Below are 27,866 nucleotides of genomic sequence, written 5' to 3'. Positions count from 1 at the left end.
CCCGTGCTTCGGCTACCGTGTCCGTGCACCCAACGATCGGAGTCAACCAACGATCGGTGCACAACATCTACACCAAATTTCAACGCGTAATAGCTCAACAACCATGCTAGGGATTAATGATGCGCTTGCAGAGATTCGTAAATTGAAACCAGGCGATAAACTTGTGTATACAAAAATTGCGCTTAAGCACGGTGTTGATCGTAATACTCTATCGCGTGCGCACCGTGGTGTGCAGGTCCCTCGACGCGTCGCGAACGACCACCAACACAAGCTCACTCGACAACAGGAGGAGGACCTAGTGCAGTATATAGAACTACTCTCTGCGCGTCGCTTACCACCTACAAGAGTTATAGTACAAAATTTCGCCTCTAAAGTAGCCCAAAATCCTTGCTCCAAGAGCTAGGTTACGCGCTTCCTACACTGTTACCGCGACCGCGTTATACTACAATAGACGACGGGTATGGACTCTAATCGCCACAACGCCGAGTCTAGGTATAAGTACAAGCTGTACTTTGACCTGCTGCAGCAGAAGATCACCGAGTACGACATTAAGCCAGCGCACACATACAATATAGATAAGAAGGGCTTTGCAATTAGGCTGCTAGGAAGGACAAAGCGCATCTTTAGTAGGCGTCAATATGAGAAGAAGGAAGTTAGGCAGGCTCGTCAAGATAGCTCACGTAAGTAGGTGAGCCTATTGGCAGCAGTCTGCGCGGATAGTACAGCTCTACCCCCAGGCATCATTTTTGCGTCAAAGAACTCCACAATCCAGAGTCATTAGGTGGCCGATATTAAGGCAGGAACCCACTCAATTCACGTGGCTTCTTCGCCTACAGGCTGGACGAACAATAATATTGGATTAGCCTAGCTTGAGCAGGTGTTTAACCGTTATACAAAGGCAAAGGCGCGCCAAAGTTATAGGCTTTTAATAGTAGATAGCCACGGGAGTCACCTAACGCAGGATTTCATTAACTACTGCGATCAGAATCAGATTATACTTGCTGTGTTACCACCTCACAGTACACAGACGCTACAGCCGCTGGACGTAGTCTGCTTCAAGCCACTCTCCTCCGCGTACGCCTCTGAGCTGGATGACTACCTCCAGAAGTCTCAAGGCCTATCGCCATTAACGAAAGGTGACTTTGTAAGCTTATTTTGGCCTGCCTGGGTGACTACATTCACCAAACAGCTCGTACAAAACGCCTTCGCTGCCACAGGGATAGCCCCAGTTAACCCCAACGTTATACTCAATAGATTCGGCCACACAACACCTACTGACTCGGGCTCAGTTACCTCTAGTTCCACGGCTTATTCTGCACAGGATTGGCTTAGAGCTTGCACTACACTGCGTGCGGAGGTAAAGGATCCTCGCAGTGTAGGTGCGCGGAAGCTTGGCCAAACTATCCACCACCTATCAGCCCAGGTAGAGCTCCTTCACAACGAACTTAATGGCTTGCAGCAGAAGCTATACCTAAAACAGAAGCGCCAGAAGCAACCTAGCAGGCAATTAGACCTGCAACAGCATCAGGAGTACCACGGCGGAGCGATAGTGTGGTCACCTCGAGCTATTCGGGAGGCGCGCGTCCGCATGGCAGTTACTGAGAAGGAGAAGGAGGCTGACGAGCTAAAAAAGGCAGAGATGAAGGAGTTAGCTGCTGCTGACAAGCTATATAAGGAGAAGATTGCAGCAGAGAAGCGTGTGCAGCGTGTAAGGGAGAAGGAAGCGCGCGCGCAGGCTAAGGCAGAGGAGCGTCAAGCTATTGATGCCCGGAAAGCTGCTAGAACCACTGCCAAACAGGCTCGTAACTCTACAAAAGCCTTACAATTATCCCAAAGAGGCAAGCCTACAATTTCAAAAGCTTCTGCAGTTAAACCAAAGCCTGGGCGTCGTAGTGTAGGTGCGCGTAGTCACCCAAAGCCTGCGACGCCTCCTCCACCTGCGCGCACCCACACCACCCGCAGCGGCCGCACCGCCACTTTATATAGAGAATTTATATAGAGAATATTGTTTACGTAGGCCTAAAGAATACTCTATCAAAACACCTCGCGATAATAACTATTGTACGTGGCTCTATAGCTTCAATTTTGTAGTAGGCCTCAGGGCTCGGAGCGATCGTTGGTTGACTCCGATCGTTGGGTGCACGGACACGGTATCGGCAACGAACAGTAGCGCTACGGCTACATATGACTAAGTTTCGCGCCAACCATGATTTCGACGCCATGGCGCAGGCACAGCTACCATGTGCATCTCAAAGTGATGGTACTTTCATCTCATATGTAACTGTTACTGACAATACAAAATCATGTCTCCCTTACCGATGGTACGTCTTCAAGACGTCAATGGCTGCTCTGTTACAACACATCAGCCGTTCATACCATTATTCCTCTCATACCTATCAAGCGATTCTTGATCTCCCTCGATTGCATCTCCACGGATCGTTTCTTGTAAATCCGAAGCATCAACACGATACTGCTGCCCTATCGGTCTGAGCCACAGGTGGCTAGTATCGTCGTTTAGTCGCTCGAACCCATCGTCGGTCACCGCCCTCGCACTAGCGGACTTTGGCTCAGTATTCGCAGACCTCTTGCCCGACCCATAAGGTGTGGATGCAGACCGGCCAAGGAGCGGATGCATTAAAGGAACACAGGCGAGTATGACAGCAAGGCAGGGCTCAAGACAGCTGAGAAGGTTGGCTTTCGGGATCGTAAAGGTAATATCTGCGAAATCCATACTGGACAGGATGGGGATGCGGAGGGCGCTGACGATGCACGTGCTGTTCTAATCAGACCGAAGTTCAGTGTGTAAGCCCAGTTTAACTTACAAGATACCCAGACCAAAAACGGTGACAAAGTTCACTTTCTTGTAAGTCACCATCTGCAGGTGATACAGAGCGTGCATGGGCAAGAGAAGCACCATCACGTCGGTAATGACGTTGATGACCCCACTAATCGTGAACGACATGAACTGATCGCCGCAACTTCCTCCAGGAATAGTTCTATCCCAATTGAACTCAATAGGCTGGCAGATTAGGCAACCAGCGAGAATGGACCCGATTGTCCAAGCAACAATGATGGACATGGTCACGTAGGAACCCCACACAACCCATCGAATCGGGAAGATCAAGATATACAAGTAAAGAATCGATATCTTGGTGCAACTGAGGCTGAGGACCCACAGAAACTGCAAGGGTATAATGATCTGCGAGAGCTTGGTGACAGGTTCAAGACCGTATACCATTGCGATGTCTTTTACGTGGCCGTAGCCAATGCCGGCGTGGCAGACACCGGTGATACTGATTGCTTGCAAGCCAACGGCAAAGATCTAGATACTGTCAGCAGTGATCACAGTTGCAAAGTCTGGACTTCTTTACACAGGCGGCGATGATGAGATAGTCAGCTGGTGTCCATCTTTTGTGGGCGATCTTTTGAGCAATCAATCGTAAGATAACGGCGAGGACAGCGAGAAACAAGAAAGAGAAGGCCACACCCAACACTGCCTTTTGGTCATGAGTATGGATGGGAAATGTGGCCATGTTGTTATTGCCTGGTGTGTAAACGTCTGCGGTATCTACACCTTAGGCTCGATGTTGTATTATAGAGGCTATTGCAATGGTGCAGTGGTTAAGACGGTAATACTGTCAACGAGATTGGAACATGCTCAGTTGGCAATGTTTCCCTATGAAGCTTGATAATGCTGGATGCGAGTCTCATAATTGGAGAAATTTCCTGTGCTGATCAAGATACCCCTTTGCTTTCTTACAGAATTCCAACAAGAGCGTTTTGCAAGCCTGAAGGGCCGTTCTCTCCCTCCGGCTCGGGCACTTAACCTGACTACCTAGGTAGCGTACACCCCACAACACTAAAAGCGCGAGGGCGGAAGTCCCATCCGGCTAGGCGTTTTTCGCATATCTTAGTCAAGCGTCGCGTTCCACATGCTGATAGGGTGCGCAACAGATGATTTCTTATGTAGAAGACCACAGGTAGATCTGTGCATGTGATCCCAGTCGATTCTGTGCCTTCCGCTCCTGAACCGGGGGGGAAGACGGACCTACTGCACAGACACCGGATAATGCGTATTGCGCGCCACGAAGAGCCTCGCCATGCGTGTTTTGAGTATGTTCATAGGAGAGTTTCTTCGTCCCATCGTTTTCACTCGCAAGATTTTCCAATGGCTGCTGGTGTTTACAGTAGTGCCCTAGTAGCCTAGAAACATCGCGGTTATCCCCGATTCTCATCCTGCCAGTGATGGCGGCACCCGCAAAGTCCGTCCAGTCGAAAGATGACGAAGCGCAGCCCGCCATGCGTATTACAAGGGCATTGCGCCGATGAGCTGCTATCAAGACTCGATGGTTTCGTTATCACTATTTCGGATGGGTAGTGGCATGGGGCGGCCGGAACGTTGGTGCCAAGTACCGCTCTGCCTAACTTATTCAGGATAAGGCTCTTGGAGTACGACCCTGAATAATTGTCGTGCAGGGTACCCGCCTTTTGGGGCTTCTCTTCAAGCGATTACGTCTCCCACAGTTTCCAAGGGTTGTTCCTCCAGCCATGTCCAGCCTTTTTGTGACCGTCCTTCTAACCGTGAGCGCCCTGACAGCACTCTACCTTTATACCAACAACAAGAGACAAGATGCATCCGAGAAGCCCCTTCTCAAGCTTCCCCTCATTGGTGATCTTCACAGTTCTCCAATCGAGAAACCGCTGATGAATTGGAGCGCCTGGTCCAAACAACACGGGCCGATTACGGTTCCTAGGCTATTTGGAATTGTGCCTATTGTCGTGCTCAATTCCTACGAGGCTGTCACTGAACTCTTCAGTCGTCGCAGCCAGTGGTACAGTAATCGACCAGCTTCTGTAAGCATGGAGATGATTACGGGGGCTGGACCTGGACGTTCTCGGTTTACGCTGATGCACGACTATGACGATCATCTCAAGCTGCATCATCGTATTCTCTCACCAAGTCTTGGAGCGCCCGCAGCAAACAAGTTTCAGCCGCTGATGGAACTCGAGGCCAAGCTGCTGCTCTTTGACCTTATCACCGCCGTAAGAAAGTCCACCGATGGTTCCGCAATCACTACAAAGACCATCTACCCTTTGCTCGAGCGAACCCAGTCCAGCGTCATTCTTGCACTTCACTATGGCCTCCGCATACCCAGGTTCGAAGAGCCACTTCTCCACGAGGTCATTGCCATCCAAACGAAAGTCACTCACCTCGCCGCAAATCCCCAGCTTCCAGATTTTATGCCCTTCCTTCGCCACTTACCCACCCTCATCTCCCCGTGGCAGCGATATGCTAACAAGCTCTACGCCTCTCAAGTTGATCTCTACATGCGCCTCTTTTGCCACGGTAAGAACGCACCAGGCTGGAACGCGACAAAGCAAGCCATCGCGAGTGCACCGAAACACACTCCTGTGGACTCTCCAGTATCAGATCTCGATCTTGCTTTCACGCTCGCGACATCCATTCAGGGTGGGATGGAAACTTCACCGCGGCAGATTCTCTGGCTCTTTGTCGCAGCAGTACAGAATCCTACAATTATGACTCGTGCGCATGAGGCTTTAGACAAATTCGTCGGTCGCGAGCGGCTCCCTAGATTTTCGGACCGTAATCACCTAAACTATGTTGATGCTATCGTACATGAACTATTTCGCTGGCGGCCCATCTCCCCCGGTTCCATTCCGCGACGTGCCGACCGCACGGATGAATTCGCCGGCGTAGAAATCGCCAAAGGCGTTACCATCATGGCAAACGCATGGGCCATCGGCCGCGATGAGGCAGTGTTCGACGCTTCCCTTGGAGATGTACAGGACTTCGTCCCTGAACGCTGGCTACACGATGGGAAGGTTCGTGGCGACCTTCCACTTCCTGTGTTTGGCCAGGGTCGAAGGATCTGCCAAGGAAAGCGTGTTGCTATAGACGGAACTTTCATGAACATCGCGCAACTACTTTGGGCCTTCAATGTGGAGGCTTTAGAGGGGGAGGAGGTGGATCCGTTGCAGATGAGAGTTGTTGGTTTCATGACTGAGCCTAAGCCGTTCAAGTTCCGTCTTAAGCCTAGGGGGGAATGGGTGCTTGATGTGGTAAGAAGGGAATGGGAAAGTACGGAGAAGAGCTTGGAAGGAATCATGGGGGTTGCTAACGACGTAGAGAAATAGTGTTAAAACTTGGTCTTCTTCTACTATGTTTGCGCCTCGCTGGATCTAACCCTTATGTCTCCACATTGAAAAATGTTCTGGCGCCGCGCGAGATCTCTGGACTGTATCTGTAACGGCCCGACACCTCTATGCTCCACATACTTGCTTGCTTAGCTGTTATTGTATTTGCTGGTCTGGTAACTCTTGGGTCTTACATCATGGTTAGATAGTTTGGCTTGGATGATTTACCAAGTGGATAGATAAGTGTATGATCAACTCTAGCTCCGAACCCTCGGGCACCTAAAGTTCGTGGGGCCTGACGATTTCGTAGCATGCGTGAGGTGTCATGAAGGATCTTTCGATATTTGCGCATCGCTGGCCGGTGCCATGTCGTGATTGTCGTTGGCGAGGGAGGTGCCCCGATGGCTGAGTCGTGATTGCGGCCCGATCACACTCATCGCCAATCATAACCTTGCGGTATGATCGAAAGGAGATGTGGCCTAGCCATGTCATGCAGGTGCGCGCGAACGAATTAATGCAAGAACAAAATTTGCGCAACTCCCCCTCCCCTGACGGCTTGGGGCATGTGAAGGTTTGGATTGCAGCGAAAGAATTCTGGAGTCCTGGTGGTAGTGTCAGCCTTGTAACGGCATAGACAGCTCGACGTTCTCAGATAGGGACATACCGTCTCGAGCATGTGTATACCCCTGATTTAGTAGTAGCTCTACACAGTAGTTCGGAACATGATAGTCGCTCTACAAAGAAGCCACCAGGGGTCTGCTTTCTGAGTTATACTCTAGCAGCTTGATGTGCTCTAGAGGTACTCGCTATCTCTTACGTTGTTACTGTATCAACATGAAAGACAGTAAATACCACTAGAATCCATTCGGCGTGGACGGTGCAGCTGGGGGAAACCGAGCTTCTTCGCGGAACGTAAGCTAGGGATACGGCACCGGACGCAGCTGGCGCCAGAAGCACCTGACGATGGTAACCATGTGTACACCAATAAGCAATAACATGGCGAGCGGCAAGGTGGGACGTGTAGTAGGCCGATGGCGGAGTATTCAGCCTGCACCAGAGCTGTCAACGTCTTGACTCTAGGCACGTTAGTGTGACGCGTTCTGGGGAACGAGTATGAATTATCTTCGAGTGTCAGCTCCGCATGTAAGCCTCATGGTCGGTCGTTCTGTGCCGCTGTCGAAAAACGTTAATCGCTCAAGAGAAGTTGGTTGATTTTGCTGAGCGAAAGCGAATCCTTCGATGACGATACGATCACATGACCGTGTTCTAGCGTGTTTCTGAGGTCTGCGGTAACTACTGATTTCGCGTCTATACAATACTATACCCCCCCTTTGCACAGTACTGCACACTCGATTCCAATTACATGGCCAAGCCGAATTTCCCGCTGCCTGAGCGTCTTTGCGACGCGTTCAGGTGCACCCACCTAGCGACGCGTATAGGGAAAGACCAACGCGACAGCAAGGTTTCGTCAGGCGCATTGATACCCTGCTGCTGAAACAACCGGAATGATCAGCCATCGACGAGTGCAACTTTGCAAGTTGGGCAGCATCTACAGCTCATGTGCACCTGCCCCGGTCATTAGAACCAGCCTCGTTATCCTTTATCAAATCGCAACGTTCTACAGTCACTTGTGCCACTCTTCCCACGTCGTGGAGCTTGTCGAAGATATTGTCCTAGTGTATAAAATATCCAGGAGCATCGGACGTTTTAGGATATGGACCACGTTGACAGTACATTGCTCATCCTCCAAGCGGAAACCAGTGGTCATTGTCCTTTCCCTCTTTGATTTACCCTGCTATGTCAATGTCAGATGATTCGTATGCTGCACAATCGCAGAGACTCACCTCAAGTTTCGCCCTCATTTGTCGGCGCACGTCTGCGCCTATGCAACTCACATGAAAGTGCTCTCCTCGCCCATGAGTATCACTCGGGTTTTCTCCGTTATCGCAATGGTTTCCTCGTCCTCTTTTATTCGCTGCCCACCGGGACCGTTCATCACCGCCAGACATTGCTGCACGTGCAACTCATCGCGAAAAACCATCTCTCCTATTGCGTCCCAATCCACATCGCTGGGTGACCCGACCAGGACGACTGGCGCATCTGGATCCGCTCGTCCTCTGCTTGATGTGACAGCACCTAACCGGTCGCCAGCCCCAGTCTTGACGCGTACTATGTAACGTAGCTTCAAAGACAGCGGCGAATGCATCTCGAACACCTCTTTGATCAAAGGTACATGCGTTTCTTCCATATAAGATTGGAAGTGTTCCGGGGTGACATCTGGGCGACGCAGATAGAAATAGATAACGGATATCGGCATGCTGTCGTTTTGGGATGCCGGAGGAGAATACAGAGCTGAAAGTTATATCGTGGTGGTCTGGAGTAAACGCTGCAGAAGAACACAGTAGGCGACGAAAAGGCTAAAGTGCTTTGCAGAAAGAAGCGTCTTGGGGCATGCCCGCATTAACAAATCACACAGCAGTTCAAGCCTTTCAGGAGCTAGATGAGATCTGCTTATCATCAATGGAAGACGATACCCTACGAGTGGGACTACAACACACACTGACCGCGCGGAAGCCTTGCACGGATAACAAGACGAATTCGGCGACTGCGACAACGTTGCGCCCTGTTAGGGACAGTGGGCAGTGGGTCTGTGAGCAACGTTTCGCGCCGGAGATGTGTCCGACAGCAGAGTCAGACTCCTCTTCGCTTCTCGTTATTCTCCTGGCTTTCGAATTGCCGCATCCAAGTGTGGCTGCCAACAGATGTGCAACTTTCACATTCTGCCGCAAAGTCAAGGTGATGGTTCAGGGAAGTTCGCAGGATGCCGCTCACGCTGAACAATCCTTCGTTCCACTAGTGGCTAGTTGCTTATGTGGGGCCTTGCGACTACCCCTTCACGTATCCTTCAATAACCCTTGTGGAAGGTACCGTCGAAACTCTCTTTTCTGGTTGCGCATGAATCAGAGCGGGAAACTATTCCGACGTGCACTGTTCATGAAAATGCTTAGGTGATAGTAAAGAAGGCGCCGCGCAGGCGCTACACAGGTTCTTATAGCAGGCATTAGCAAGTACCTAGTGACCCTTGCGTGCTCGGGTCGCCAGCTAAAAGCAAAACACGAAAATTGATCGAGTCCACATTCTTGATTCGGTACCGTTTGCATAGGATGGTAGCGTTCTCTGAACAGACTGTCACTTGTCGAGCACACCAACGGTGATCGCTGAAGTGCCTCGAGCTGTACCCCGCACCGCGAGGGGCATCGGGCAATCTGGCACCGAACTGTCCGTCCATACAGTCCTCTACACTTCTAGCATCGCTCACGGGCCGGACCGCATATCCGAGTGCTATGATGGCGTCCTTGAATATCTTGGGAACCATCGGAGGAATGACACCACCAGACGTGGCTTGACATTATCATCAAATTATTCTACAAATTATCTCAAGCATTTGTATCCAAGGACGAAACTAAGATGAGATTCCGCGATGGTATGAGCTCGTGTCGCCTGTGTAATTTCGCTACTGATAACTGAACAGGCATGTGGCTGGTGAACGACCGCTTCACAGTTCAACATGCTGAAGAAGTTTATACTGTCACACCTCGCGAAGACGACAAGGCAGTCACGCTCCTGTGTCCAAGTAGGAAGATCTTCACTAGGGGCGACACTTTGAATCTGAGCACTATCTCCATCGAGATTGAAGCCCAATTCGATGGCGTTATTTCTCTCGAAGCCACGCACTTCGTTGGTGCCAGACGTCTAGGTCCAGACTTTGATCTGTACCCAGCAGGCAAACCTGACTGCAAGGGCAAGATCGCGAAAAACGAGAAAGGGACTACAGTTGTTTCAGGCGGACTGAGCGCGACTGTTAGCTCTAATGAACATACATTCGATATCAAATTTCATGCAACGGATGGGTCGAAGACGTTAACTTCACTTCTCAACCGCAGCGTTGGGCTAGCGTACTCACCAGCCCTCAGCACGCCCAAGCTTGTGGAAGACTTGAGTGCGCACAAACATTATATGTTTACTCAAACTGAGTTGAGCGTCGGTGAGACTATCCATGGCTTGGGTGAGCGTTTTGGTGCTTGGAATAAGATTGGTCAGAATGTTGAAGTTTGGAATGAAGATGGAGGTACTTCGAGCGAGCAGGCGTACAAGAACGTGTCATTCTGGCTGAGTTCAAAGGGTTATGGCGTCTTCATCGACACACCCGATAAGATCGATATGGAGATCGGCAGCGAGCGATGCTCAAGGTTGCAGACCACAGTTGAAGGGCAGCGTTTGAAATGGTGAGCATCATGACAAACTTGGATGATCTGTTCAACTAATTTTCAAGGTATCTTATTTACGGACCAAGTCCTAAAGAAGTACTAACCAAGTACTCCATTCTTACTGGCAAGTCGAACAGAGTACCGGCGTGGTCGTACGGCCTCTGGCTCAGCACATCGTTCACGACATCCTACGATGAGCAGACTGTTCGTCATTTTGTTGAAAAGATGTCTGATTCCAAGATACCAGTCGAAGTGTTCCATTTTGATTGCTTTTGGCTTCGCGCTTTCCACTGGTGCGACTTCATCTGGGATCCCGAAAGCTTCTCGGACCCAGCGGGCCAGATCAAGCGCATGAAGGACGACGGGCTTATCACTAAAGTCAGTGTTTGGACGAATCCCTACATTGGCCAAGCAAGTCCTGTGTTCAAATTTGCTGCTGAGAAAGGCTATCTACTGAAGAAGACGAACGGAGATGTATGGCAGTGGGATCTCTGGCAGACTGGCATGGGCATTGTCGACTTTACAAACCCCGACGCTTGCGACTGGTTTCGCGAGTGCATGGAGAAACTGTTTGATGTGGGCGTCAACTCTATCAAAACGGATTTCGGCGAACGTATACCCACGAAGAACGTTCAGTGGCATGACAAAAACGTGGACCCAAATCGCATGCACAACTACTACGCATTCATCTACAACAAGCTAGTCTACGAGGCAGTGCAGAAGCGGGAAGGTGAGCATGAAGCAATATTGTTCGCACGCACAGCGTGTGCAGGATCACAACGATTTCCACTGCACTGGGGCGGTGATTGCGAATCGACACCTGCAGCGCTCTCTGAGTCGGTGCGCGGAGGTCTGAGTCTTGGACTTGCATCCTTCGCGTTCTGGACGAGTGACATTGGTGGCTTTGAAGGCAGTCCACCACCTTGGATCTACAAGCGCTGGGTTGCATTTGGGCTGCTCAACTCGCACAGTCGACTCCACGGTTCAAATTCGTATCGCGTGCCGTGGTTAGTCGACGACTCATCAGCTGAGCCCGAAAACTGCACTGAGGTCCTCCGACACTGGGTGCAGCTCAAGCGTAGCCTCATGCCATACCTCTATGCGCAGGCTGAAGAGAGCATCGCTAATGGCTGGCCTACTAGTGTTCGTGCGACAGCTCTTGAGTTTCCAGATGACCCAACATCCTGGTATGTGGATCGCCAATTCTTTGTTGGCAGTCAGATTCTGGCTGCCCCTGTCTTCGAAGAAGACGGCAGCGTTGAGTATTACCTGCCACCCGGCCGTTGGTTCAGCTTCTGGGACGGCAAAGAAGTACAGGGTAGCCGATGGATCAAGGAGAAGTATGGCTTCCTCCAATTGCCTTTGTTCGTTAGAGAAGGCACTGTCCTGGTGCTTGGGCAAGCAGAAGGGAAGGGCGGCTTTGGCTATGACTGGCTCGCTACTGGCGGCGAGATCAGACTGTATGGCGTGAAGGAAGGTGACAAAGCGACTCTGGTGGATACCAATGGTGACCAGAAGGGTGTCCTAGAGGTCAACGCTGATGGTGAGCTCAAGGGTATGGATGTACTCGGTGGGGATTGGAAGATTTCGAAGCTAGGTTAGGCAGGCGATCCGGCCATCATGAGGGGTTATGCATCCTTCACTCACCATCAGCTAGTAGTGACGGGTTCAAACGTGAGGTAGAGCCGCTGCAACGGTGCTACATCAGCGAAGCGAGCCGATGGCAGAAGATATTCATTGGCGGAAATTCAACATCCCTCCCCGCACGCTACTGTACCCCAGCATCCTTCGACTTGATCCCCGGGTTTTACTCACTGAGATCAGCAAATGCTTTTCTACCAGCGGACACCTTCAAAGCTTATGTGTGAGTGCGCAGTGGAAGCTAGGCGCGAACATCCGGTTAAATGCTTGTTACGCGAGGCTGGCCCGGAAATGTAACATGACCAGCATGCGTCGATGGCGCGAATACATTACTGCTCCGGCCAATATATACCTGCAGTAACAGCGCGTTGAATTCAATTGTTGTTCTCAGCATTCTGCAACTCTCCTAGTCTTCGTTGTGTCGATAGACGAAGGCAGCAAGCATGGGTCTCATTTTCAACATCGCCCTTGCGGTCTTCGCTGGCACGGGCAGCTTTCTCTTCGGATATGACTCCGGAGTAATGACAATCGTCATTCAATCACCAAACTTCCTCGCTTTTTTCCGTACAAAGGAAACATCGCCCGTCATAGGAGCCATCAATGCCACATTTTCAGGCGGAGCATTTTTCGGTTCGATGATGTAAGAGAATGACCCTCACGTAAGGATCTCGGCGTATATTGACAGATGTTAGGGGAGGTTTCACAATGGATAGGTTTGGTCGCAGAAAAACGATTATGATTGGTGCCCTCATAAACTTGGTTGGAGCCATACTTCAATGCGCTGCTCGAAATCTCGCTATGATACTTGTCGGACGAATCTTGGCTGGTTGGGCAGTAGGTTTGATGTCCATGTCTGTGCCAATCTACCAAACAGAATGTGCTCATCCTAAAACACGAGGTTGGTACTTCCAAGCCCGTCCCAAAATTCTGGTACTCATGTGACTAGGTCTCATAACTGGTCTTACCCAGCAAATGATTGGTGTAGGTTTCATCGTCTCAACCTGGGTTGGTTACGGTTCCTCGAAAGTGCCCGAGACATCGTCATTCTCTTGGCGGTTCCCACTCGCTTTCCAATGCATCCCATGTCTGATCATCCTATGCGGTATGCTGTTCTTCCCTGAATCGCCGAGATACTTGGTTGAGATCGATCGCGCGGACGATGCTTTGAAGGTGCTTAAGAAACTGCACTACGATGGCACGAACGACGAGTGGATCCAGAACGAGTTCAATGAGATCAAGTTGACTATTGATGCCGAGAAAGCAATTACAGCGCCAGGGTGGAAGATCATGTTTACTGTTCCGGTGTGGCGGAAGAGACTTATGCATGCTACCCTTGTGCAGGTGTTTACGCAGATGACCGGGTATGTTATTTGCCAGCTCGTCGGCATAGCCCTACTGACGTGCTCTCAGTATCAACGTTATCGGTTACTACTCCACTATTCTCTACAAGAATCTCGGCATAGTCGGCGATCGCAACCTTCTAGTCACCAGCATTTACAACGTCGTTGGCCCTATATTCAACCTCTTCTTCATCGTCTTCCTGCTCGATCGCGTGGGCCGCAAAAAGCCCCTTCTCTTCGGCACGATTGGTATCTCCATTGCCCTCATCTGTGAGGCAATCATCGGATCTCAAGTCGAGGGCGCGACAGGCTCCCGCAGAGATTCACTATCCGCCGCAGGAGTCTTCTTCTTATTCTTGGTGTCGTGCATCTTCAGCATGTCGTTCGGCCCAATTTCTTGGGTATACGCCAGTGAGATCCTTCCGCTAAGTATTCGTGGACGTGGATCTGCCTTTGCGACTGGTTTCGGTAACTGGCTGGTTGGAACAGTGTGGAGTCAGGTGTCCCCGATCGGGCTGGGTGCTATCACGTACAAGTTCTACTTCATCTTCGTGGCCTTCAACATCTGTGTTACATTCCCCACTATCTGGTTCGTGTTCAAGGTATGTGCATATTCCGAAAAGTCTATTAAAGAAACAACTGTTGACATGTATTCCAGGAAACCAAGCAACTTACACTTGAGGAGATTGATCTGCTGTTTGGCGACCGTGCACTTGGTACGCTCCCCGATGACTTGGACGATAAGCAAAGGGAGATAGAACTGGAGAGGATCAATGCTGCGAAGCAGAAGCTTGCTGGCTCGAACGTGACTGCTGTGCACTAATTGACAGCGTTTGGGCTCGCTCTGCTAGTCGCATGGATGCAATCAAAACGCGTGTTAAGATACTTGCACCTGGCAAATCCTAGCAGTATACGACGAGGTATAGTACATGGTTAGATACACCGAAATATGGCAGATATACACACATCGAGCCTTGGTTAGATCGAAAAATGAATGAGCACATGCACTTGGGCTGTTTTCAAGTAGGATAATAGTATGTAATTATCATTCGCTAGTGACGCCTCTCCCGAGGCAAAACGTAAAGCTAAAGTCCCCTCATGATATCATCAATAGTAACTGGCTTCCTCACCGCATTTGAGAACCCTTCGTGGAAGGATACCCATATCCTTCCTACATCACCCTGCATCTCTCCACTATCCTGCTTCCTCTTCGCCTCCTTCCTACTCTTGTCTGTCTCCACAACCACCCTGCCAAAGAAGTCACGTTTCACCGCCTTCTTGTTTGCTTCAGCGACCTTCTCTTCAGTCGTCTTCTCTTCCTTCTTGCCAGCCTCGGGTTCCTCGCCGTCTTCGTCTTGACCACCACGGCGTTTGCGATTAGCATGTTCTCGAAGAGCAGATTCCTTGCGCCATTCTTGCTCAAGGACGCTGCGAACTGCGTAGCGTCCTTTGTCGTCTTTCTTGCTGGCCAGCGTTTCAAAGGTTGCTAGAACATCCAGGGCGGGCTCCATGCGCCAGACAAAGCCAGCACTTCTGTTTGCCACATCTTCAGTTTCGATTCGTGACTTTTCGAATCGAACGCCAGTGGCTGCCATGGCTTCTACAGCCTTCTTGACAAGCTCTTTCTCCGAAGCTTTGCGGACAGAGGCAGTAGCGAAAGACTTTGAGCCTGATGCGCCGGTATTCACGAGGACGGGTTTCACGTCGGGTGACAACATACGCAAGACGTAAGGTATGAGCTCCATGGCCATCTCCTCTGGACTTCGGAACATGCGCGTCAATGGCAAAGTCAAACTTGTCTGCAGCGCCATCAACTGACTCCTGCTAGCCTTCGACTGTTCCAGGGCTGCAAAGCTTGCACCAGGTCCGGAGAAGGGTGTTGGCTGTGCATCTGGGTCTGCTATAGGGTTTGCGGATGATCGAATGGGCGAAGCGAAGAGGTTGTGGAAGGCAAGAACAGAGTTTGAAAGGTATGGTGCTAATTCCCATTCCTGAGAGCCGTGAACTGCCGAGTTGAGTGTGTCATGGAAGTAGAGCCATTCGTATGCGGCGGACGGCTTGCTGAGGAGGGTATCATCTTGAAAAGGCTTCTCGGGATAGGCAGTGAAGCAGTCTGTTCGTTGTTAACATAGCGTCAATATGCAGGGTTGGATAGAACGTACCAGTCACAATGCGGTCGCAATCTCCACTCGTATCGACCATTTCCCTCAGACGATCCATAGCTCGCCGTTTGCCTGCTTCAGCAACACCGATGACACCACTCTTGGCCCGCGCAGATGCTGATTTTGCATCTGTCGTTTCAGCTTGCTTCGGGAAGCCAGCACCCTCACGGAATACACGGTCAACAACATCCTTCGCGCCACCTCTTCCTAAGCTTCGAGCAGCTCCACCACCATGGCGCAGGTCACCGATGAGGTTGTCTTCTATCCACTTTCGCGATAGATGGGGCCTTTCTTTTGACTTTACGTCCTGTGACGATCGTAAACGAGCTGCTATCCACTCGCTGACTACCATCACTCCCCGAATGTCCCCTTCGCCGGTTCCACTACCTGTCCCACCCTCTTTCTTCGTACTAACGCCCCATGTAGCTTCGCAGAGGCGGCGCACGCCGTCTGAATCGCATTGGATGCCTTCCTTCCCGAAGATTTCTTGCATACGCGAAACGACCATGCTAAGGGCAGGTTTGCGTATGTGCACGATCTCAGCCATCGAAGATTGTCGTAGTGGCCGTAGCGAGGGGTGATAGAGGTCGTTACAGATGAGGATGAGTGGTCGCAACAGTCGAAATTTATCCCCTTTCCTCTTCTTGGTACCGGTGCTGGATTGTTGCTGCCCGAGTGCTTTCGTGTTCCTCTCGTCGAGATTGATCAAGTCAATTAGAGCCTTGACGAAACCACCTTCTCCTGAGCCTCCGCTGCCAACAACACCGTCTACTTCATCCACGACAACGCACACTGGTTTTCCAGCCTTGCGCACCTTGCCATTCACGGTGCTAGTATTCACACCGCGCACGTTCTCAGTCCCAACCATATCCCGGATGCGGCCCTTGACAACAGCTCCGCTACGCTCATCGGAAGCGTTGATCTCCTGCACTTCGTAGCCGGCTTGTCGTGCGCAAACATGAGCCAGTGTGGTCTTTCCAAGTCCGGGTGGTCCAGTCAGCAGCAATATCTTGCGATGTCTCTGTTCGTCTTCTTCGAATCCGTTTTTTGATTTATTGGGCTTCGTTTTGCTGGAGCCGGGGAATACGATCGGGTCCCATGCCTTTAACCAACGCAATACCGATCGATGTGTGCGCTCATCTCCTACCAGGTCTGTAAATTTCTTTGCTCGGTACTTTTCAGTCCACATGAGTGTGCGATTGGTCTTCGCACTTCTGGCAGCCGGTTGCTCGATCGACGGGTGTGGTAGCTCATGAGTCTTCTGAGACATGTTCATGGCCTTCTCTTGATCCAGCGCTTTCGCCTCGTCCATAAGCTGGTGAATGTTCAGACCGTAGTAGCTCGTCCTCGCCTTTCCTTCTACAGGTTCTGAGCGTGCTGCAATGATCTCTTCGTACGTTTGAGTTTCTCGTGTGGCCTTCTTGCCAATGTGGAAAGCCTTTCCTGAAGCGTTACGGGCTATGGTGCCACATGTAGGCTGTGCCGAAGTTGGGTTTTGTAACGCTTGCGATCGCTTTACTGGCGATTGTGATCGAGACTTGAAGCTATAGTTGTCTAGGTCGTCTACCGGTATCGATTCGGGATCGGCGGACTCATCCTGGCTCGCGGGCGGTGTGTAGTCTGCTAAGCCTTCCGGAACAGCTGGAAGGTCCTTGATGCTGCTCACTGCCCTCCTCTTCAATGTGTGTTCCTTGAGTGCCGCAAGGTCCTCTTCATCATCAGAGTCGTCTAGGAAGCCCCCAATTTTGCGCGTTGCGTTGTGGTTTGGCACATCCTTTAGCGGCTCTCGTGCATCTTCCGGGCGCTTCCTCTTCTTCGGCGATGGCGCCTGTGGCATCGACGAGCTCGGTGGGTATGCGATGGGTGACGAAACAAGCGGCATTGTGTAGACTGGGGGCGAGGAAGGGAAGGTCGGGACTTCAACTGAAGCGTGAGTGAGAAAGCGTTTGACTGGTGACTGCTTATGACGCTTCGCAGGTGTGTCTGGTGGGATTAGTGCTAGTTGCAGCGCGCGTTCACACTCGTAGTACCAGCTGGACCTTCTCCTTCACTCCTGAATATATCTGCTACGTTCCAGGCGCGATGTTGTATGACGACGCCTGCACTGTTCTTCTTTACTGTGTCTTCGGCGATGCACTGTTGCAATGCGTCGAGTTCGTCGGAATGGGAGAGCGAAGCGGGCGCGTTGTCGAGAAATTCGAATTCGGAATGTAGCAGTGCAGGATCGAATGAGGTCGGTATGCCTGGTGAGTAGCTATTCATCGGTTCTGGTGGGTGTCATAGTTGGGGTTGACGAGGGGACGGGTGCCAGATTAGAAGTCCAACAACGTGCGAGGGACGCGTCCATGCGGGTCGCGTTGAAGCGCGTTTGCCGCTAGCCACATTCGCTTTCGTCCCACGTTCCGTCAACTCATCTGATGTCGGCCATGCTTGTGTAACACTCAGCAACCATCCAGCAATCGCACACCATGGGGGGCTAATGCAGGTTAGTCCTTTGCTGTGTGCTACGGCCTGGACCTTTCTCTCTGTCAAACACATTCTATCCGATATCCGCGTACATTGCATTCTCGCCAAGATTCTGAGTTTGCCCCTTTACGCGATGCATATCGCTCAGTATGCACATTGCCTTGACCGTCATGTCGCACCTGTCACTTTGGCATTTGAGAAGCGATACTGGCGGAAAGTATCTTGAGTGTTCGGGTACTACTACTACGTATCCGCCGCTGTCCCACGCAACACACAAGCGAGGGGTAAAATGCGATTTCTTTACCCCGCCCCACTTTTGACATTACTACCCTTCTTCACTAATCTAGGCATCCTTTGGACAAGCTGTACGATCATTCTGTACGTTTCGTGATCACTTTTCTTTGCTAATTTCGAAATGTCTCATCTTCAAGAGCACCAAAGCTGAATGGCGCAGCGGAAGCGCGCCGGGCTCATAACCCGGAGGACGCACGATCGAAACGTGCTTCAGCTACGACTCTGTAGATTTTTTGGTTTTTTGCTCATTTGTGGGCGGTGCAGGGGCAGTATCTACATGAACCAGACCATATGGAAGCCATGAAGTGGCTAGGGGTTCCTTTTTCCCACATCAAAGCGCCACACCCCAGGTGCACCCGCTATCGTCCTCCCACCGTTTCCAAACCCTTTCACAACCCTTTTTCCACTCCTCTTCCCCAAGCTCTCTTTCCACGAGATCAATAAGACTCATCCTTCTACTCATCCACTCCCAATAGCCACCCCCTTCAATCCCTTGCTCCCCGCCACAACTCGCCAGCCAGGACCCGGTCTTCGCACCCTCGCCCGTATCGACCGCAACATACTTCTCCGTCACCTTGAGAAGAGCGAAAGGAGGATTAATGAACCATGTCTTCCAAGACAGGGCGATCTTGCCGAATATAGGCGTAGAAGTGAAGCCAGGACTGAATGCGTGTGCCGTGCGTTGGTTGTTTTGGGAGGAATCAAAACGACGCTGGAGCCAGGCGGCGAAAAGAACTTGGTGTGCTTTGGACAGTCCGTAGGAATGCAAGGTACCTGTGTCTATACCAAGGTACGCTTTCAACCTCCCCAGAGGTCCTCGAGCAACACCGCCCTCATCACCAGCGGTCTTCGAGGCCACGCTTTCAGGTCTAGTGCGCATCAACATCCCCACCGCATCGTAATGGCCCGTACTACTCGTCAATACCACCCTTCCCTTCTCACTCAGATACTTCTCGAGAAAGCATGTCATCAAAAAGCTCCCAAGGAAGTTCGTAACAAGAACTATGTCCCGGCCTTTTTTGTCCGTCTTCCTCGTGCCAGTGGGGGGTTCCGCAATTCCAGCATTATGCCTAAGTGTTAGCATACAAAGTCAGTATGTATCTGACAAATCCTTCGTACAGTGACGTTACGTACACGAGCATATCGATCTTCCTGCCCTCCTCCTTCCATTTTTCACAAAACACTCGTACGCTGTCCAGGTCTCCAACATCGACTTTCCAGCAAAACACCCTCTTTTCTCCTTCATGGCCTAGCTGCGAAACGATGGAAGCGACAGCTGCATGGCCCTTCTCGACATTGCGGCAAGCCAGATATACAGTTGCGCCTTGTTTTGCGAGCGCAGTCGCGATTGAAAGACCGATGCCGCTATTTGCGCCCGTAACTACTGCGGTTTGACCTTTGAGGTCGCGGTGAGGAGGGCGTTGGGGGCTATACAGGCGTGCGAAGATGAGAGTGAACGCGGCTTTTGCTACAGAAGTATAGAAGCTGACGTAGAGGGATAGCGGCGCCATGTTAGGTATCTATACCACAAGTTTGACTCTGGGCAGACCTAAGCAACCATAGAGAAAAGCTCGAGGTCGGTACAGGTCCGTGATACATGCATTGCGTTAATGTACAGGCAGGCGGCTTAAGAAGGCTGTACTGCGAAGGTTCCCTGGATGGTGACGTATGCATTCGCTACGATGCTGTCAAAATGTACTATCGATATTGTCTGGGCACGTCGAAGAAGGCATTGGCTTGACCATTGTTGCTCCACAGTAAGCAATTCAGGACGATGAGGCGTCTTGAGGGATGCTTGGTGGTTAGGCCATAACGGTGATGAAAGTGGAAGGGCTTTGCTAAAAAGGGCTAGCTTTGCGCACACTTCTTAGGCACATGTGCAAGGTGGAGCTCGGAAGGCAATTACACCGACTAGTCAGGCATCCCACTCTCGCCTATGTCTACTCTTCGCCAGGATGAGCACTGCTAGCAAAGCTTCGGGATGGGATGTCCTTTCTTTGATACGTCCGCAATCAGGCTCACCAGTGGATCACACGACTACGACGCACATACAGCACAAGACTGTTTGCGAAGAAATTGAAGAGCTAGGTCACCACTTGCGAAGTCGTTGGTCAGGTGTATTGTTTGCTGGCTGTGCTGGATGGAGCTTACCGCACATGCAACAAACTAATGATGTTACGAGATACAACACTCATTTAAAATAATGTGCTGGCAACGCGTTATGCGGACTCTGATGGGCGCGTACCCACGGCATGATGTGAAGATGATAGCGTAAGATGTTTGAGCATCAAGGAGCACCTGATGACTGATCGCCAAAACGATGAAGTCGAAGATGCGGGCAGTAGCGGGAGAGCACAGAACGAAGTAAAGTAACGGTGGTGGAAAGAAAATCTCCAAGAAGACTCAGGTCTGCAGACTGGAGCTTACAATGAAAGGCCTCTAAACCAGATGATTCAACTAGCGCTCTTCCCGTGATTAAATTGCTCCATATCCCACAAAATGTAACATTGATCGCTTTGTCAGGAACTCAGCCACAAATTCTGGAGAGCAACTTGCATAGTATATCCCATTTGACGTCCGAAAACTATTTGAATGGCTGCTTATTGTACACCTGGCTCAACCGTGGCTTCTGACATATCCATTACAGACAGGACTAGATCGATATCCCGAATCTGGAAGCCATTGCTGAAGTATTCCCATTGCCGCGCCCACCGTGATGCACGAGCAAGGTCGCTATGGTTATTCGCGTCCAAACCTTCCAGACAATCTCGCAAGAGTGTAGAAGGATGGTAGGGGTATGGAGTTTGTGATGGATATGATACTGGATTGGGTAAACCTCTTAGATCATACGTTTGGTGTGCTGCCATCAATGCATCAATGTTCTCCCTCGCCCTTTGGGAATCTAAGTGTGACCAGCTTTCTGAGCAAGGATAACTTCCTTGATCGTCTATTTCAAACTTACAGATATCTGGAATGTCCGGAAAGTCTACATAAGCTTGCTGGGCACCCTGAGCTACGAGCTCTGATGCAACTGTTGCAGCGGCCTCTTGCGAGTTCAACCGGGTCAAGTGAGGTGTGATTGGGCTGCTATGACTAACGGCACTTATAGTAGTTCTACTGTAGCCTATGTCTTGTAGCTGACCATATGAAAAGCCTTGAGGTACCTCCTGGAAGGAATTTTGTGTCATTGGTGAATAACGTAAAGTAGTGGGCATCAAGGCACCCATATCTGCTGGAAGCATACCATCGTAACTACGTTCATCGGCAGTTTGTTGCTGGCGGCGCTGTTCTGCAATCTGCTTGCGACGCACACCATCTGCAGTTCTTAGCACCTGGAAGTAACGGCCTAGAACAGCACCATCAACGTGACCTTGTGTGATTTGAGTGTGACCAATATAGCTGAGAATGAGCTGTATATCGTCTGGGAACATAAACTCTTTTGGTTGAGCATGCTCATCAAGCTTCTGGTTCTGCATTGCAAAATCCAGTGCGCGAGTCAAATCGCCAGCATCGTAATACTGAGGCAACTTCTTTAGGCCAACCGCAAGGTCTTTGAAAGGAACTGATGGCGGCGTGATATAACCCATTTTTTTGGCAGCTTCTGGCGTATAGTTGGTGATTGAGATGTTTAGTGCGTCCCAGTCATCCGGAATCTCGTGTTTTGCCTTCGTCCAGCCTTGCTTGATCTTGCGCATAGTCTTCCGGTATGTGTCCGAGATATGGTCGCGGGTACGTTCTGCTTCTTCAGCGTTAGTCAAGCTGAGGTGTCTATGTTGCTCCAAGATTACAAAATGAACAGCAGCGTTGATACCGTTGTTTAGAAAGCGCCATGCGACACCAGGGTTACGGAACCATTGTGGAAGGAGGACGATGAGGTCAACGATAGTCGCATTGATTGGTTCACCCCCGGGCAGTAGGTACTCGTGGGGAGGAATATGCAGGAGGAACTGAGCGCGTGGTTTCCCTTTTAGTGAAGACCTCGACATCGCTGGATCATCGCCCTTTGTCCTATGATGTCGGTGAGGCGCAGGCTTCGGAATTGGAGGACCATGTGTAGCATCCGTCGTAAATTGATCTTTGAAGCTTGGTTGCATACCGCCATTTCGGGGGACAATGTTTGATGCGCTAGAGGCCGGAATAGTATCTGCAAGACTCTTGGGTATCGTTGAGTTCAGTTGGGACTGGATCGAAAAGGTCTGGTTGAAGCTGCAGTTGTCGTCGTGCGTTATGAATTATTGAAATTGTACCAGGAGAGAAGAGAAGCTTTCTATATACACAGATCTCAAGCCAGGTGAAGTGAATCGTAAAGGAGTACCTAGAAAATCTATGCATGACCTACAGGTAGACGTGCAACGGAAACTCTCGTTACGGTGAAGTTCGGTACTTTCACCGCGATTTATCATTTCTTATAAGATTCGACATAGGTTCCACTCTTGCACCGAGAGTAGGTGCAGCAAAGGTGGATAGTGGAGGATACATCTGAGACCTGTCTGACTTTGCCGTAATCTTGAGTGTCGAGCGAGACCTGAGCAAGATAACTTTGCCTAGCTCGGCATTCAGATCTAAATTCTCCATGACTGCGCGATAATTCCTGGCGGACAATTCTCCACGTTCTCGACACCAACATAACTCCGAAACTTACTTTCTCCGGCAGTAGCATCTCCTGTTAGGTCGATAATCTCTGCGTTCCGCGCGGCCTGCTTCACCATCTTGCGTCTCATATCCTGCTCACCACCCATGTATGAGGTAACTTGTTCCTTCTCCCTAAACCGTTTTGCTCTTGTCAGGCGTTGAGCAATCATACCGTCCGTCTCATGGCCTCGATCCCAGTGATCTAGACATACCAACTTCGTTCGCCAAGCATGATTCTTTAAGTCGATATTCGCAGGTCGGTTAAGGATAGGCAGCGGCTTATGGGTGCGAAAATCATCTGATTCCGCGTCCCACTCATTATGCCAGGCTTTAGTGATGACAGCATCTTCATAGGCCGCGACCTGGGCACCTATCGCGACATTGTCGTGGGGGACGGGATTCGGTGAAGTGTGCGTGCGTCTTGTGATGACCTGGTGTCCGTGGTAGTAGCCTTGATTTCGAATTTGTTTCTTGTACCTGCGGGGAGGCAGGGACGAAGTCAGCGTGTCTCTCACATGCAGTTCGTACAGTCACAACTTACCTGGGTACTGCGTATAGGCCTTCAGGTTCGTTCAACATCCGAAAGCTGTGGTTGATGTGGGGCTTCTTTTGCTTCCGCGAGTGTGCTTGGGAATCAACCATAGCGAGTTGATGAGCTAGCTAGCGATGTAGAGATTCCTGCGTAATGTCGGATCGGAAGAATATGTCGTTCACGTGTAGTGCAGTCCTCGGCCTTCTCCTCGATCTTGGTTCGAAGGGTTGTTCTGTAGCCTCAGGCTTACGAGCAGTGATTTGGAGTTACGCTGTTATTATACGCCGTGCCGTACGATACTTCTCTCACTGTTTTCGTTTTCACCATGGTGATATGACTTCAATAGGCGGTGATGGGTGTGAGACGCAAACGAGACTGCTGATCCATGGCGCGCCGTTGTACTATTACAGCCGTGCTTTTGTTTATGGAGAAAGGGTTTGCATGATCCTTTTCGGCAGGCGCATGTTGACCGAGAGCTTCCATGGTTCGTATGTCACAGTAACGGCCGCGAGTAGTGGCTTACTCTGCAGCCACTCAGGTGCGCGCCTCCACTGAGCGCGACTCCGGGCAGCATCGGCAACCTCGTGCCTACAGCTGCCTAAGTTGATGAGCGCATGAACGTAAGATTGAGAGCACACCTAAAGTATGGAGATGAAAAGTGATGAAGGCAGCAAATTGTGGAGACAATGCGCGAAGGATGCGGGATGGACGCGTGGAGTGGAAAAAATGCGATTGACATCACTGCTACCTGACCAGATGCGGTAAGAATACCTAGGTAATCTAAAACAAACTCATGCGCAATATGGCTTCGATTATTTGCAACCTTTTTGCAGTGCCTTGTATCATTAATCCTCGAGACGCCAGAACAGCCTTGACGTCGCCTACCAACGTCACGCGAACGAATGAAGTATGCCGAGGATGCATAGGAGATCTATCTGGAGCGTTCGGGCGCATTGAAGTGGTGGCTGGAGCACTAGAAACGCCAACGCGTTCGCTGTCGAGACTCAGCTTCCCGCGCTCACTCAAATTCAGCATGAGACGCTCGTTGGACTCGTTTCAATCCTACTGGTTATTACCACCAAACCGAAACCCATAATGGCGACAGCTTGTAGCCCATGATTCTAGGTAAACGTCTATCGGCTAGATAGGTTTGAAATACCCTAGAGGAGACCGTTGCTGGAGCGTGCGAAAACAGTTCGACTGAAACTGTTGGTAGAACGAGAACAAGCGTTGAGCAGGCGGTCGTCAAAGCAACGAGTGGCACGCACACCTGCACCGACCCAGCAAACAACCGCGCACTCACCACGTTCGATGACTCGGAGGAAGCAGGATCGGTAAGGAAGGAGAACAAATCAACCAATTATGATGCATTTTACGAGATTTTAATAACTAAGATGATACGCTACGATTCGCCTTCTTCATCACTGTCAGATATGCTCCCAAAAGCACGGCATAGAAGAATGGGAAGCCATAGGGAAATCGGAGGGTATCGAATACACATATAACGCACTATAGCGGGTGTTGTGACGTATTCCACTCATCGTCATCGCTGCTGATAGCGGTTGCGTACGTCATTTGCATCGGTATTATGCTTGCGACCTACTAGGCGCATCTGCGCTGGAGCCAAGAACTGCTTCTTTGGAGTCAGAATATCTTCTGCTTCGTCTTCGCTCTCCTCGTCTTCCTCGCCTTCCTCGTCTTCTTCGGTCTCTAGGACCCCTTCGATAGTATACGAGCCACTGAAGCGTTGGTTACGAGTAGAAGAGCGAGTCGCAACGACAACCTTCTTGTTTTTCCGCTTAGGTCCAGCATAAGCATCTCCGTCAGACTCAGAGTCGATGCCTTGGAGCAGAGCCTCTTTGCGAAAACAAGATGGCAAGGGCTTCTGTGAACGACGAGCATGCGTCTTCGGCGGAGGCTTCTTGCTGCGTTTAGGTGTTCGCCTGGTCGGGGCTTGTTCATAAACCCCGTCATTAGGGGTAGTACGCTTGCGTCTCGGTGAAGCACCAATCTGCGGCATGAAGTCATCTTCATCCGACATCTCATCTCCAAAGATATTCTTGCGCTTAGCATCCCTCTTGGTCGCAGTTACTGGCTCATGATCGTCCATGGTATCCGAATCTATATCGTTTGTATCCTCTTCAGACTCTTCAGACCCTTCAGTCAAGGCCTCTTCTTCATCGGAATCCATTAAAACCCCTCTCCTTTGCTTGAGAAGGCGCCCACGATCACTACGCTGTCGTCCGCCAGCGCGCTTTGCATCCATCCGCTTCTTTTCAGATGTGTGTCTCGAGATAGCTGCATCATCTTGATGCTCGCGGTATACAGTAGCAGCCCCTCCAAGGATAGCAACGAGTTGTTCGAAGTCTTGGGGATATCTCCAGCTTCCGTCGTTGTGCTTCACGCAGTATTCTATACATCGAGTAAGATCTAGTGCATCGTATCCGGATGGCATGATCTTGACACCATTTGCCATGTCGCGAAATAAGATGCTAGGTGGGGGTTGCGTGGTAGCAGCAGTTGATTGACGAGAGTTGAAATTAACAGGTGTGCTAAAACCTGCTACGCTAACACTGGCTGGATCAAAACCAGCAGGCTTCTGTATAGCCGCGTGCTTGGCAACCGTCCACTTCTCGTAAGTCGGATCAACCTTTGCTCGATGGTCCATTGGCCCCTTCATCATTCGGTAGATGCTGTTGTTCTCGATTCGACCGTGTGGCATGACTCGGTATTGATTTATCATATCAGCAAAGGTTCCAGAGAGAGCGCCATTGTAGAGGAAACGGTCCATTATATCGTAAGATTTGATAGCGTGCGGAATGAAGGCAGTCATCTCTGCCAAAGTGAGGTTGCCACGGTGAAGACCCAACCAGGGCGAGGGCGCATCCCTCAACTTGTCGTAGCTCGCAGAACCGAAACCGGTAGACTTCTTCCCTTTGGCAGACGGTCCGCTGTTTACAGTATTCTCCGGAGTAGCCTTGGGACGAGCGCCAGCCTTTCGGCTGTTCGTTGTTCTCGGAGGACCGGGTTCCTTTGCGAACACAGCTGGCTTAGCTATGTACTTCTGGTTGTCTTCTACGGTACTCTCAAGCTGATAGATGGGCGGTAATACAGGACGCACACCGTAATTCGCAACCGCAGCGCGTAGTGGAAACCACTCAAGCTTTTCTGGGACGTTGTCTTCTTCGTTATACTCTACAACATTCTCTGGATCTAGAGCATACTCACTGAAGATAGTGACCGCGTTTCCAAGACGATGCCTGTTATAAGCATCTAAAACCTTGCGCTCGATATACAAAACTTGACCTAGCAACTCTGTTGGATTGATATCTTGCGAATTACACTCCATGAGGTTTTCCTGGAACAGCACTTGGAGCTGATCGTGCAAGAAAACGATGTCTGAGAAGAGAATCCCAGCATTTAACTGTGCTGCATCGAGCATGTCCTGAACCTCGCGCTGTGTGAAGGTGGGTAACGACATCATTGATGGTCGGAGATTTTCTGGTCAGCGGACTCGAAGGGTGGTCTTCGTAGAGATATATTAAAGGTGCTTTTTCTTAACGGTTGAGATTCTAGTTAGTCTGCTGGCAATAGTTGATGGTTCAAAATGGGCTACAGGCTCGCTGATTGGAAGAAATACAGATATGAGATGGAGTGAATTCGTGCAATTTATGCTAAGCCGGAATTGGTAGTTGCGTTACACGCAGTGATTTTGTAGATGCGCGAGGACATACTAAGTCGGAGAAGGGCTTCTGAAGTCAAATCACCGAGTAGGAAACACTGGCCAGCATTGTTGCCAGTTTTTGATCCGAGTATGAAAGTCATTGTGTATATGATAGAAAGGATGCGTTTAGAGAGGAACAAAATAAGATGGACCAAGGCGACAAGGAAACAAAGACTTCCCCTCGAACATTGTTCGAACCTTTGTTTGATCAATGAGGGGACTTAAGATCCTTCGAAGCTCGGGGCTGGAAGGAAGTCAGCAATTGATCCGAAAGCCGGCGAACCCATTGGAAATACTTGGAGCTCTTGATTGCTTCCTGCCCTGTCGAGTATCTAGCAAGCTTTTCCCAGGCAAGCAATGTGGAAGATCGAGCTCGTAGGCTATACTTCTGGTATAGGTTTCTTAGTGTGAAAATTGATTGCACTGTACCCAGATATCCATGTGAGAGCTCTTTGAATGATTCACCACTGTATCTGGATTGCTGGAAGAGATTCGTGGCTGTTGTTCTATAATGTATCGCGAGTAGCATGAGTGAATTTACTAATCGACGAGCATACATTCCTTGAAAACTTAGTATCTCACATCTCTCACACGACTGCATAGCTTGATTAATGCTGTGAAAAGTGGTGTGATGCCGGTGATGGGTGGTGT

The 27,866-nt window shown here is 50.4% G+C and overlaps 9 protein-coding genes across 9 annotated transcripts; 3 read left to right on the top strand and 6 right to left on the bottom strand.

The window, feature by feature from the left end:
• Window positions 1-2,362: 2,362 nt before the first annotated feature.
• ALTATR162_LOCUS3240 (uncharacterized protein) lies at window positions 2,363-3,533 on the bottom strand (the record flags this gene model as incomplete). The annotated part of the gene is made up of 3 exons (XM_043310846.1): window positions 2,363-2,774; window positions 2,823-3,322; window positions 3,372-3,533. 3 exons carry the CDS (start codon window positions 3,531-3,533, stop codon window positions 2,363-2,365), a joined length of 1,074 nt encoding a protein of 357 aa, XP_043166781.1.
• Window positions 3,534-4,548: 1,015 nt separating this feature from the next.
• ALTATR162_LOCUS3239 (uncharacterized protein) lies at window positions 4,549-6,156 on the top strand (the record flags this gene model as incomplete). Its single annotated transcript, XM_043310845.1, has 1 exon — window positions 4,549-6,156. The coding sequence occupies one exon, from the start codon at window positions 4,549-4,551 to the stop codon at window positions 6,154-6,156; it is 1,608 nt and encodes a 535-aa protein (XP_043166780.1).
• A 1,891-nt stretch (window positions 6,157-8,047) lies between these two features.
• ALTATR162_LOCUS3238 (uncharacterized protein) lies at window positions 8,048-8,473 on the bottom strand (the record flags this gene model as incomplete). Its single annotated transcript, XM_043310844.1, has 1 exon — window positions 8,048-8,473. One exon carries the CDS (start codon window positions 8,471-8,473, stop codon window positions 8,048-8,050), a length of 426 nt encoding a protein of 141 aa, XP_043166779.1.
• A 1,151-nt stretch (window positions 8,474-9,624) lies between these two features.
• Window positions 9,625-12,026, top strand: ALTATR162_LOCUS3237 (uncharacterized protein; the record flags this gene model as incomplete). Its single annotated transcript, XM_043310843.1, has 3 exons — window positions 9,625-9,640; window positions 9,689-10,442; window positions 10,490-12,026. 3 exons carry the CDS (start codon window positions 9,625-9,627, stop codon window positions 12,024-12,026), a joined length of 2,307 nt encoding a protein of 768 aa, XP_043166778.1.
• A 482-nt stretch (window positions 12,027-12,508) lies between these two features.
• ALTATR162_LOCUS3236 (uncharacterized protein) lies at window positions 12,509-14,228 on the top strand (the record flags this gene model as incomplete). The annotated part of the gene is made up of 5 exons (XM_043310842.1): window positions 12,509-12,705; window positions 12,758-12,963; window positions 13,012-13,426; window positions 13,476-14,007; window positions 14,064-14,228. 5 exons carry the CDS (start codon window positions 12,509-12,511, stop codon window positions 14,226-14,228), a joined length of 1,515 nt encoding a protein of 504 aa, XP_043166777.1.
• Window positions 14,229-14,490: 262 nt separating this feature from the next.
• ALTATR162_LOCUS3235 (uncharacterized protein) lies at window positions 14,491-17,829 on the bottom strand (the record flags this gene model as incomplete). The annotated part of the gene is made up of 3 exons (XM_043310841.1): window positions 14,491-15,518; window positions 15,568-17,550; window positions 17,598-17,829. 3 exons carry the CDS (start codon window positions 17,827-17,829, stop codon window positions 14,491-14,493), a joined length of 3,243 nt encoding a protein of 1,080 aa, XP_043166776.1.
• An 829-nt stretch (window positions 17,830-18,658) lies between these two features.
• Window positions 18,659-19,838, bottom strand: ALTATR162_LOCUS3234 (uncharacterized protein; the record flags this gene model as incomplete). The annotated part of the gene is made up of 2 exons (XM_043310840.1): window positions 18,659-19,397; window positions 19,447-19,838. The coding sequence occupies 2 exons, from the start codon at window positions 19,836-19,838 to the stop codon at window positions 18,659-18,661; spliced, it is 1,131 nt and encodes a 376-aa protein (XP_043166775.1).
• Window positions 19,839-20,927: 1,089 nt separating this feature from the next.
• ALTATR162_LOCUS3233 (uncharacterized protein) lies at window positions 20,928-23,601 on the bottom strand (the record flags this gene model as incomplete). The annotated part of the gene is made up of 4 exons (XM_043310839.1): window positions 20,928-21,229; window positions 21,290-22,471; window positions 22,970-23,436; window positions 23,501-23,601. The coding sequence occupies 4 exons, from the start codon at window positions 23,599-23,601 to the stop codon at window positions 20,928-20,930; spliced, it is 2,052 nt and encodes a 683-aa protein (XP_043166774.1).
• A 1,433-nt stretch (window positions 23,602-25,034) lies between these two features.
• On the bottom strand, window positions 25,035-26,972 carry ALTATR162_LOCUS3232 (uncharacterized protein; the record flags this gene model as incomplete). The annotated part of the gene is made up of 1 exon (XM_043310838.1): window positions 25,035-26,972. The coding sequence occupies one exon, from the start codon at window positions 26,970-26,972 to the stop codon at window positions 25,035-25,037; it is 1,938 nt and encodes a 645-aa protein (XP_043166773.1).
• Window positions 26,973-27,866: the final 894 nt, after the last annotated feature.

This window comes from Alternaria atra (assembly GCF_907166805.1).
Source record: "Alternaria atra isolate CS162 genome assembly, contig: 22, whole genome shotgun sequence".
Taxonomy (NCBI): domain Eukaryota; kingdom Fungi; phylum Ascomycota; class Dothideomycetes; order Pleosporales; family Pleosporaceae; genus Alternaria; species Alternaria atra.
This window is presented reverse-complemented; position numbering and strand designations above follow the sequence as displayed.